Raw genomic sequence first — 12820 nt, forward strand, 5'->3', positions numbered from 1 at the left:
CAGACTCCACTTAGACAGTCACCCAAGGCTGGAATTGAACTCGGATCCCTGGTGCTTTGAGGCAGCAGTGCTAACCATTGTGACACAAAGAAACACAAAGCACTTGGAGAAATGTGAAATAATCCAGCTAGTCAGCATGAATTTGAAAAGAGATGTGGTATTTAATCAACTGGATAAACTTCGATTAAGAAATAACAGAGAAACATGCAAGGAAATATGGCCGATGGGTTTACATGAATATGCAAAAAATATTTAATAACTTATCACTAACAGGATCCTAACAATGATAATGCTGCAGGGAATTAGGTGAAATTAGGCCATATGATGAGACCAATGGTCAGAGGACAGAAATCAAAGAGTAGGTCAGCTGTAAATGAATATGTATTCAATATGTTTACGCTTTCCCATAGAATGTCAATGGGCTTTTGCACAGTGATTGGTGGTATCAGACAATCAAAGTAGGGATCTTGGGACCCATATGAAAAGTTCAAGCAGCTATGTTACCTCAACCAATCAGATTAAAGAATACTGACTGAGGCATACAGGGCGGGATTCGTCCGTAATCGGCAGGGCGGGCAACTCCAGTGGGATGGAGTGGCGTGAACCACTCCGGCGTCGGGCCGCCCCAAAGGTGCGGAACCTCCGAAACTTCCGGGGCTAGGCCCGCCCCTGAGTGGTTTGTTGGCGGGAAAGGGGCTTGGCGGCATGCCAACCGGCGGCGAAGGGCCTACGCCGGCTGACGTGAAATGACACATGTGCGGGAGCGCCAGCGTGTGCTGGCGTCCTCCCTGCGCATGCGCAGAGGGCTTTGTTTCCGCACCGGCAATGGCGGACTGCTACAGCTGCTGGTGCGGAACAATAGAGTGTCCCCACGGCATAGGCCCACCCGCGGATCGGTAGGCCCCGATCGCGGGCCAGGCCATAGTGGGACACCTCCCGGGGCCAGATCCCCCCTCGCCCCCCGAAGAACCCCGGAGGCTGCCCACGCCGCCAGGTCCCGCCGGTAAAGACCTACTCCAATCTACCCGGCGGGACTGGCAAATGACGGGCGGGACTTTGGCCCATCGCGGGTCAGAGAATTCAGGCACCCTCGGGGTCCATTGAGTCACGCCGGACCCCGCCATTCTCCGAGGGTGCGGGGGGGGCGGGAGAATTTGGAGGACTGCGGGGGCGTGATTCACGCCGACCCCCGTCGATTCTCCGACCCGGTGAGAGGTCGGAGAATCCCGCCCACAGAGTTCAAATCAGTAAGTGTAAGTTAGTGTTTCTAATTAACTATAAAATCATGTACAAAAAGTGAAATAAATGAACAGAAAGAAATATGGGATTAAAAGAGAGCTATAAAAGAAAAGCATTTTAAATTATTTTAGATCTCCAATTATAATTAAAATGTGAAGGAATAAGATTCCACAGTTGTCAAAGTAGATTCAGAAAATGCCGGAAATGTTGTTTGCTGTTAATTTAAATTTTGGATTGGATTGGATTAAATTTGTTTATTGTCATGTGTACTGAGGTACAGTGAAAAGTATTGTTCTCCCTACAGTTCAGACAGATCATTCCATACATGAAAAAAAACATAGGGCAAACATAATTACACAATGTAAATTCATATTTCACCGGCATTGGGTGAAGCATACAGGAGTGTAGTACTACTCAGTAGAGAAGATGTGTGAAGAGATCAGATCAGTCCATAAGATGGTCGTTTAGGAGCCTTGTGATAGCGGGGAAGAAGGTGTTTTCAATCTCTTAGTGCGTGTTTTCAGACTTTTGTATCTCCTCCCCGATGAAAGAAGTTGGAAGAGTGAGTAAGCCAGGTTGGAGGGGTCTTTGATTATGCTGCCCGCTTTCCCAAGGCAGCGGGAGGGGTCAATGGATGGGAGGTGGGTTTGTGTGATGGACTGGGCTGTGTTTATGACTCTCCGTAGTTTCTTACGGTCTTGAGCTGAGCAGTTGCCATACCAGGCTGTGATGCAGCCAGTTAGAACGTCTTCTATGGTGCATCCGTAAAAGTTGGTCAGAGTCAATGTGAACATGCCTAATTTCCTTAGTTTCCTGATAAAGTATAGGCACTGTTGTGCTTTCTTGCTTGTAGCATTGATGTGGGTGGACCAGGACAGATTGTTGGTGATGTGCACACCTGGGAATTTGAAGCAGTCAACCATCTCCACCTCGGCCCCATTGATGCAGACAGGGGTGTGTACAATACTTTGCTTCCTGCAGTCAATCACCAGCTCTTTAGTTTTGCTGATATTGAGGGAGAGATTATTGTTGTTACATCACTCCACTAGATTCTCTGTCTCCCTCCTGTAATATGACTCATCATTGTCGAGATCCGACCCATTACAGTCACATCATCAGCAAACTTGCAGATGGCGTTAGAGCCAAATTATGCCACAGTCGTGTGCGTATAGGGAGTATAGTAGGGGGCAAACTACACAACCTTGTGGGGCCTCAGTATTGAGGACTGCCGTGGGGGAGGTGTTGTTGTTTATCCTTAGTGATTGTGGTCTATGGGTCAGAAAGCTGAGGATCCAGTTGCAGAGTGAGGAGCCAAGTCCTAGGTTTTGGTGCTTTGATATGAGCTTAGCTGGGACTACGGTGTAGAAGGCGGAGCTGTAGTCAATGATAAGAGTCTGACATAGGAGTCCTTTGTCGAGATACTCCAGGGATGAGTGTAGGTCCAGGGAGATGGCATCTTCTGTAGATCAGTTGTGGTGATACGCAAATTGCAGTGGATCTAGGTATGCTGGGAGTATGGAGTTGATGTGCCTCATGACCAACCTCTCGAAGCACTTCATAATGATCAATGTCAAGGCCCCAGGTGATAGTTGTTGAGGCATGTTGCCTGGTTCTTCTTTGGCACCAGTATGATGGTGGTCTTCTTGAAGCAGGTAGGGACCTCATAGTGGAGTAGGGACAGGTTGAAGATGTCCACAAACACATCTGTCATCTGGTCCACGCAGGATCTGAATGCACGACCAGGGACCGTATCAGAACCTGTCGCATTCTGAGGATTCACTTTCAAAAAGGCCGATCTGACTTTCGGAAGCTGTGACGGTGGGTATGGGTGTGTCCAAGACTGCTGGGGCAGTTGACAGCCGTTTGATAATTTCCTGCTCGAACCGAGCATAGAATGCATTGTGTTCACCGGGGAGGGGTACACTGCTTCCGGAGATTCTACTCAGCTTCGCTTTGAGCCCATTGTGTTGTTTAAGCCTTGCCACAACCGACAAGAGTCGGTGATGTTAGTCTGTGACTCTATATTGTCTCTTGGCATCCCTGATGACTTTGCGGAGGTCGTACCTGGATTTCTTGTATAGGTCAGGGTCACCTGTCTTGAACACCTCAGACCTGGCCTTCAGTAGGGTGTCAATCTCCCGATTAAGCCATGGTTTCCGGAATGTACGTACTACTTTCTTTGACACGCAGTCTTCTACACATTTGCTGATGAAGTCTGTGATGGTGCTGGCATACTCGTTTAGGTTGCTCACTGAGTTCTTAAATATGGACCAATCCAGTGACTCCAAGCAGTCACGTAGGAGCTCTTCTGTTACCTCAGACCAGCACTTGCACAACCTTCTTAACCGGATTCTCCTGCTGAAATTTCTTCTGTTGCCGGGAGAAGGAACATCGCAGTGCGGTCAGGGGATGGATCGGTAGGCGCCCTTGATTTTTGTGATGCCATTTATCATGCCATTTAAAAATTAATTGACATTTGAATGGAAAAAACCCTAAATGTTTCTGACGTGCTTAGTAGTTATCTAATGGGTAAGTACCCCATTGTAGGATTGAGTTTATTTTATTATTGGGACTGAGAACATTACTGATAGGTCTTTGTTGTCATATCCTTAAGTAGGTCTTTGTTGTCATATCCTTAAGTATATAAGTATATTATGTAACATAACCACAAAAGCAGGATAAATGACATGTTGACAATTGACAATTGACAAAAAGGACAAGTTCAGACCTTTGTTTAAAATTTGTTAGAGTGGGGATATCTCAGGGAGGCAGTTAGCCTTTTAACCAGTGACCACTGTAAATATGTCTAGCTAAATAGCTCTGAAATAGCAAGTGCATCAATCTTGCTAAGTGATCATTGTTGATGAATAAAAAGCATGGAAGCACAAATCTGGTACCATTATAATAGGGCAGTTTGGTAATAACTGACCAATTAGTTAGAGAGAAACGGGTTTCACCTAATAAGGCACAGGGCCAAGCTGGGAACTGTACAAAATAAGAACTTGCAAGAAACTAAGTGCACATCACCATCATGAAGAAGAGAAGACAGAAGATAAACTTCATTCAAGAGCCAATGTGTCAAGTCAACTAGAGTTGAGGACCTGTGCTCCATCATGAACATAACTGCTATTCATTGCCTTTTGCTAAGTATCATGACTTTACACTTATTCTGAAAAAAAAATAATAATAGCTTATTGTCACAAGTAGGCTTCAATGAAGTTACTGTGAAAAGCCCCCAGTCGCCACATTCTGGTGCCTGTTCGGGGAGGCCGGTACGGGAATTGAACCCGCGCTGCTGGCATTGTTCTTCGTTACAAGCCAGCTGTTTAGCCCACTGTGCTAAATCAGCCCCTGATAAATACTTCAGTATAAATACTTAATAAAGTCTGTGAAGCTTGTGAAAACAGCCTGTTGGAACCAACAATTCTACGGACACGTGCTTGTAGGATTAGAATAGCGGTTTTAATATACTCACAACAGAGCCAGCCTATTAGCCATTGAACTTTCAGTGAACTGGCGGCTGACCATGTGGCACTGACCTTTATACAGCAGCTTCCGGGGGAGGAGTCCTGGGCAGAGCCAAGGGAGAAGCCCCATACAACTCGAGCATTCCCAGAGCTACTCCCCCTGGAGGACAGGTAGTGCAACTGCACTTACAATATAGACACATGTATATACAGATTATAATCCGGTTTGAATCACATTCACCACACAGCCTAATTTCCATTTGGTTTTGTGGCTAGTAAGCTGGAAATCCATTTTTGATTGGCTTTCCCAACCTGGGATGGGATTCTCCATCCCACTATACCAGTTTTCTGGTGGTGCTATGTGCCCCCTCCGGCAGCGGGATTCTCCATCCTGCCAGCCAGCCAATGGGATTTCCCATTGTGAGCAAACCCCGCCGTCTGGAAATATCCGGGCGTGGGTGCGCTGCCGACACAACGGAGAATCCAACAGCGGAGAATCTAGCCCCTGATCTTTAATTATAATTGACCTAAGTCTTACAATCAAATTAACGCAAACCAACTTTTAATTAAATGCCAAGTGTCTCAGTGAGGTACTGATATAGCAAAACATCTGAAGGAGCAGAACAAATCAGACAGCAACTTCCTGATTTCCACATTTAACTGTGGATTCCAGAAGATATTGTTTGATTCACTCTTTAATAATAATGAGTCGTGGTTGCACTTTTTGCAATTCCTATTGCATAATCCTATTTATAATGGGGATATTCTTAGACTAACATTATATGAAATTACTTTCTTTAAACTAAGGCTTCCAAGGATAAAGTATATAAATCTCAAGTTATACCTGCTAACAAAGTGGATATTCTTCAAAGGAGTGAATCAGTCTCATCATTGATCATCCCTCTTTATTTATATATTCCAAAAAATTGTATTAGGCCCATGGTTTTTCAACTTGAAAATTTTACTCATATTTTGCAAGCGTTTTATCTATTTTCATTTTATGCTTCACTTCAGTGTGAAACATTAAGGATTTAAAATAATGTTACATTTATAATTCTTTCTGATTTATCTCAATACTAGATTAGTTACATTGACAGCATACTCATACTGAGTAGATTGCATTATCTGATGCTCGTGAATATGGAACCCAATCATTCATTTTAACAAACGAAAATTCATAAAGATTAACATTACTGAACTAATAACTATGCATAAAACTGAAGAAAAGTTACTTTCTCATTAGCTAACTAATACAACCAAAATGCTTTACGAACCATTTGTACATTATGCCACATTCCAAGTATATACATAGTCTTTCTGATTAACTTCCACACTCTTCCTGGCTTTCAGCAAGCTGCCTTTGCAGAATATCCTTTGAAGGATATACTCTGTCTTCTGAGTATCACTCAACCAGCTACCAGCAGGAAGGTATCCTCTGGTGACTCCTTAGTCGCAAAGCCTCCAAAGTTCTGTCTCTTTGCAAAGTTTTCTCATTGGTACCCTGCTTGTTTGTTAACACTAAGTCTAATGATAACCATGAAACCATTGTCGATTATTGTAAAAACCTATCTGGTTCACTGATATCCTTTAGGGAAGGGAAATTGGTGTCCTTACCTTGTGGTCTGCATGTGACTCCAGATCCACAGCAACATGGTTGACTTTTAACTGCCCCATTAAGGGCAATAAGGGATGGGCAATAAATGCAGGCCCAACCTACGATGTCCACATCCCATGAATAATTTTTTATAAACTAAACAGCAATTTCCTCTGTTTTTCAAAGCAGCAACTGTTTCTGTCTCCCTCTCAGGATGTCAGCCTCTTTGTGTCTCTGTGCCCAGAAAGCCAGTTACCCCTTTTTTAGTGGTTTGAAAACTGGCACTTGATTTTCTATATGTTTTGACCTCTTTCCCTGTAACAACCAGATCACATGGGCTACAGAACCCCCCCCCCCCCCCCCCCCCCCCCCCCCCCCCCCCCCCCCCCCCCCCCCCCCCCCGGACCCTTCAAGCATGCGGCCCATAATTGCCCTCTTTGTACTCTTTGTGCCTGCAGGAGAAGATAGCCCATTATCAGAGGGAAAGGGTAAAGATGGACGAGAGGAATCCCAGAGATCAGACCTCACTCCCTTTGAGGAACGGGCTCTGGAGATTGCTGGGTTGTCCGAGGAGAGAGCAGTGACTGACAGTGAGGTTGGCCTGCACCACAGAGGTGAGGATCCACTGCCCTTCATCCAGGCGACCTGCTTTAAGTTAGTTCTTGATGTTCCACAAAATGATCCTTCCCTCTCACTGACTACATGTCTATTGTTTTACAGGATCACTATCTGATGAGGCCAGGCCATCCGGACTCATTCTCCCCACCACCCCACCACCCAAGAGACCACCTTGGAGGAGAGCTTTGAGGAGAAAACCTGCAAAGCGTTAAAGCTATCACCCGCAACTTCCACAAACGCAGAGGCACACACCTTGATGGGCGACTTTAGTGGATGGGCTTCAGGAGCACTATCTGGTGAGCACAACACAGCTGCTGATGTACATCAGGTGGAGGCAGGAACATCAGTCGGAGATAGCAGTAGGAGATCTGCTGGATCTCAGGACTCAGCTGGGTCCCAATCAGATGCTGCGCCTCTGGACAAGGTTCTCTCAGAACTAATGCAGATTGATATAGGCCAGAGCTGCGAGATTCAGGAGGGGGTTTCAGCGACATTCTGGCGATTGCAAGGCCAATTGGAGGAGTCCCAAAGTCTTCAGGTGCAAGAGATGGTACTGGCAATGTGTGGTACCGAGGCCATCACTGCTAGGGTGGTAACAACAATGGAAAGCCAAGAGCGACCATGGCTGAGGGCTCTGACATCAGGTCCCAGTTGATGAAGGGACCAGGTATAGGTGGACATTGCCGAGGCACTCCAGAGCACGGCCCAGTCACTGAGGAACATCGCTGAGGGTGTCAACACCATGGTGCAGACAATGGGGAACTTCCAGGACTGGCAGAGATAGATGACTCAGAAGCTGCTGGAGCTTACTCCAACTTTCGCTCCACCCCATGAGGTCACCCAGGGCCCTACGGGCACCCTTGGTGGGAGGAAGCACATGAGCCCGACCCGCTTGCCACCAAGGAGATGATGTCGGTCTCCAGTTCTTCTGATTACCCGCTGCTGTCACCAGTGCAACTCAAGAGAAGCGGGCAGAGGAGAGTGGCACAGCACTGCCTGTGACACCAGTAGGTCAGCCAGGGCCCTCCAGCTCTAGACCCACCAGAGGGCATCCGCCAAGGATATCAAAGACCGGGCATGGAAAGCAGCAGGCTGCCTCTACCACTGATGTACATCCTGGGGACACGCCTAGATGTAGCAGTAAACCACTGTAGACCAAGAAGAGTCAGGAGCCTTGATTTGACATTGATGAGGTCACTTATCAGTACTGGGGTGAATGGAAATCTGTCACATTAAAATGTGCAACATTAGAAATTTCACACCTGATACAAGTGAAGCTTCTGTCATGTTAATATCCACAGCTGGCCTGCACGCATGCCCACCCACTGTTACCCCCACACCAGCCCCCCCACCCCTCCCCCTGGACTGGGGTTGGCACATTTAGAAGTCTCACAACATCAGGTTAAAGTCCAACAGGTTTATTTGAAATCACAAGCTTTCGGAGCGCAGCTCCTTCATCAGGTAAAGTGGAGGCAGGTTCACAAACATAACATATATAGGCAGAGACACAATTGCAGGATAATTACAGATTGGAATGTGATGAATGATTGGAATGTGAGGCTTTACAGGTAAACAAGCCTTGACAGGTACAAACAGTGTGGACATTGTACCTCATAGTCAAAGGGAATGAAATTGACTATCACGAGAGATGCTGCAGCAGGGTCCGTCCTTGGAGAGTTTGCTAGGACAGACAGACTGCAGTTGTGGTTGCCGCTGTTATGGGTCTCCACAATATATAAAGATAGCTTGAAGGCCTCACAGTTGCAACGCCTCTCCGCCCCTCCCCCCCACCCCCCCCCCCCCACCCTCTTGTAGCCACCTGAGATGGCCACTAATGAACACAAAATGGAAGACTGCAAAGAGTGCAGGGAAAACGGACATGTTAAAGAGCAAACAGCCTGCAGAGCAATTAAGTATTGGGACAACTGCAGAAACCGGTTTCTGACGGCTGCAGAAACCAGGCAGCGCTGTGAAAGAGAAGTCGTTAGCATACTAATGAGGTGATACCGGGCAAGTCCCAGATACAATGGACACAAATTAAGTATCAATCGATACATTCAATAGGAGACCAGACCCAGTGGCGCCAGAGAAGCCCAGGACAATAAGTCCTAAGAACCGCCCCAGCAACCAAGGAACGGCCCTATGATTGGGGGGTTCAAAACATATCGATTGGGAAGAGGCCTAATCAATCCCAAGCAGGTAAGGGAGTCCGCCCAAAGGGGCGCGGACCCCCTGGGACCTATAAAAGAAAGGTCCCACACATGGTTCAGTCTCCTGTCTCCGGCCTCCGGCTCCAGCCTCCAGACCCCTGTCTTCTACACCAGCTGTTGAGCAGCAGCCACCAAAACGTAAGTGCCTAAACGATGACCGCTACCTGAAACCGGCATTACTGACACCCTTGCCAACTGATAGCGATTCGAAGCCTGCAGACCAGAACAGAACAAAGGCCTTGTTCCCTGACCTCGCAGTTCCTTCTTAGCTAAGTATTAGTTGTTTAGTGGTAGAAGTAAGTTTAATCTTTAGCATGTGCATGAGTGTTATTATAATTGTGTTATAATAAACTCTAATTGTTTTGGACTTACTAATTGGTGTACAGCCTTATTGCTTTGAACTTCACCTTGAAACCTGTGGCGGTGTCTTTACGGCACCTGGCGACTCCAGAGCTTAGAACATGAAACAGAGCCAAAGCGAGTGCTAAGCACACTCACCCAGAACGACCAACACTCCCCCCAGCCCAGGGGTGGATACTGACCTGGAACACTCCAGCTCCCTGAACAACCCCATCCGTCTGTGAGGACTAGGGCAGCAGCTTCTGTGCCCTTGAGCTGTATGCCAGTAAATGGAAAGGGCTACTCACCTCCTCACTTCCCCTTGGTAGCCATTGCACCAATTCTGGATTTTTGTAGAGGAATACTAAACGACATGCATGTGATTTCTCGCTGAGGGGTCCATAACTGCCAGACTGTCAGGAGACCGTTTCATTCGACTTCAATCTCGTTAATGTGATTGAAATGAATGCAAATTAGGCTTAATGAGCTTCACGTCATTTTCAGGTGTGATCGTAACTCGCATCCGGTGCAGGTTTTGCCCAAGGTGTCATAGGGGCTGGTTTAGCACAGGGCTAAATCGCTGGCTTTTAAAACAGACCAAGGCAATCCAGCAGCACGGTGCAATTCCTGTACCAGCCTCCCCGAACAGGTGCTGGAATGTGGCAACTCGGGGCTTTTCACAGTAATTTCATTTGTGTGACAATAAGCGATTTTCATTTCATTTCATTCTAAGAGCAAACTACTTTTAACCATTCCTTCAAACTGATGAGAGAAATACACCTAATTGTATTGTGGGCAGTTTAGATAGCTTGCAGCTCCAAGTCAAAAATCTCAAAAAGTTAAAATCGTAAAGCAATTAAATAGCTGTTTCTCACAGAAAGCACTGGCTAAATATCCCAGCTGCCCTTATGGTCCATTGTCACTCATGGAAATTCAAACTAAACTATTTCATTTAAACCGTGGTTAAACAATAAAGTCCACATATTACAAACCTAAAATTTTTTAGAATTTTCAAAATCTTACAGTGAACCTAAAAATGCAAATAAATACAGGGTAATTTTTTGAATGACATGCTCCAGACACAGAATGTTGCTAACATTTACTGGATATCGTACGCACATAGCCCATCATTTTGTATCGATTAATTTTACCAGATTGTCTCTGATGGGTAAGTCGCCTCATCATGTCTCCTTGTCAGGAGTCCACAAGAAGAAAATTTACCATAAGATGTACAAGAATGACAAACATCTGAAAAAGGCTGCATTTAGAAAAATAAAAGCCACGAGGTTGATATTTCCAAAGTAAGAAAAGTTCAAGCTTAACCTTATTTGGGAATCGTATGCAACATCAGCACATTCTTTCCAGCACAGCAGAAGTCCATCAGGTCAATGAGGGCAGTAAAAATTAGATTTAACTTTGCTCTTTATCAAGTATTTTTGTATCACCCAACTCCACTTTTATTTTTGAGTCATGTACAGTAGATGTTCCAGACTTGCTTCTCACTGGCATTTCATATCTCACTTGTTTCCAAAATCTTGAATAAGAGCTCTCCGGTTTCCATTTAAGAGTGCCATTTTTTTGAATCAGATGTCTTATGGATTCTGGAAAGTCATTCAAGTGACCACCTTTCCCCAATTCAATTAAGATTACTTTCATTTCATTCCGGATTAAAGCCTCAAATAATCCAATCTCATGTTCAAATCCAGAGGGTCCCTGGCCATCAGCTGAAGGATTTTGAGCCAAAATGATTATCAGTCTTTTGCTCTTCCTTATGTTTTCTTCAATAACTTCAACCTCAGCTGTAAATATAAATCAGGCATAAAACGTGCTGTAATTACTTTCTTGTTAACAGTAATTCTGTGAAATATTATACAGAGGCAAGCAAAAATAATTGGACAAGAAACTGTGGCGCGATTCTCCGGCCCCACGCCGGGTGGGAGAATCGCGGGAATGCCGGGCGATTCACGCCACGCCGCCCTGGCACCCGCACACGATTCTCCCACCCCCCCCCCCCCCAAAAACGGCATGTCGCGTTTTACGAAAGGCTGCTCAGAGAATCGCCGCTCGCCGTTTCTAACGGTCGAGCGGCGATTCTCCGGCTCGGATGGGCAGAGCGGCCTGCCTAATCCGACCGGTTCCCACCGGTGCCAACAACACTTGGTTGTTGTCGGTGTGAACAGCGCGTGACCACTGTGTGTGAGGCCTGTGGGGAGGGGGGGGAGGGAGGATCGAGCACCAGTGGGGTGCTCAGGAGGTGTCTGGCCCGCGATCGGTGCCCTCCGATCGTCGGACCGGCGTCTCTGAAAGATGCACTCTTTTCCCTCCGCCGCCCCGCAAGATCATTCCTCCATGTCTTGCGGGGCGGCGGAGGGGAGGACGGCAACCACGCGCCAACCCGCGCATGCGCGGGTGACGTCATTTAAGCGCCGCCGGCCGCGTCATTTACGCGCCGCTGCTTTGACGCGGGCATCAAGGCCCGGCACGCGTAATTGACGCGGCGCCGCTCCTAGCCCCCTGGGAGTGGGAGAATAGGGACGAGGAGCGGCCTCCGGCGCCGGAGTGAAACACTCCGGTTTTCACTCTGGCGTCAGCACTTTGTCTCCCTTTGGGACAATTGCGCCCCTGGTTTCAATTGTGCATGTTTTTAGATGCAAAATTCAGAAGAGGGAGATATCCTGCTGCGATCCCTATTGCAGGTATGTCAACTTCCAAGTGGTTACTTAAAATAGGCACTCAGTTACTCAGAGGCCTGATACTGATTATAGTGCCACAGTGTCAGATTTAGCAAAAGTTAGATGGTGTTGCCACCTCATTTCTATGATTGTAGTCGCAAAGAGCAAAGATTTTTTTCACATAATTTTCCATTTATCAGAGTGAACCTATGAGAACATCAATAGAACAAGCTTAAAGGACAAAAATAAATATAGAGCACATTTTGAACGGCATGCTCGAGGCACAGGATGTTGCTAATATTTATTAGGACATTGTATGCATAGAGCACGTAGCACATAGGACTGAGCATCTGCCATGGTGTTCGCTGCCTCTGTGCTCAGCAGGAGGCTAATCAGTGTTTGCTCATCTCACATTGAGCAATCAGCCTTCTGTTCTTAAAGGCGATCTGTCCCCTCGTGAAGAAAAATTGCAATTAATTACAAGAGGTTGCTGTTCAATACTATTGTTGCAATTTGAAACAAGGAAATTGGAACACCAGGGCTGAAAGGTTTCTCCCGTGTCATACATGCAATGCTGGATGCCTTGGTGGTAAAAATGGGCAGGAAGCGAGAAGTCACGGTTCTGCAGGGGGTGGGTAAAGAGGCTCTCAAAGACCCCCACCCTCAGAAGAGATTGAGGAG

At 46.5% G+C, this 12820-nt stretch overlaps 1 protein-coding gene across 1 annotated transcript in view; it reads right to left on the reverse strand.

Moving 5' to 3' along the window:
• Positions 1 to 10877: 10877 nt before the first annotated feature.
• The window catches only part of LOC119977224 (interleukin-1 receptor type 1-like), a 70911-nt gene continuing 68968 nt past the window's right edge, over positions 10878 to 12820 (reverse strand). The window contains exon 11 of the mRNA XM_038817940.1: positions 10878 to 11266. Coding sequence (XP_038673868.1) covers positions 10878 to 11266 — 389 coding nt within the window. The remainder of the gene's footprint in view (positions 11267 to 12820) is intronic.

Source organism: Scyliorhinus canicula, chromosome 14 (assembly GCF_902713615.1).
Source record: "Scyliorhinus canicula chromosome 14, sScyCan1.1, whole genome shotgun sequence".
Lineage (NCBI taxonomy): Eukaryota > Metazoa > Chordata > Chondrichthyes > Carcharhiniformes > Scyliorhinidae > Scyliorhinus > Scyliorhinus canicula.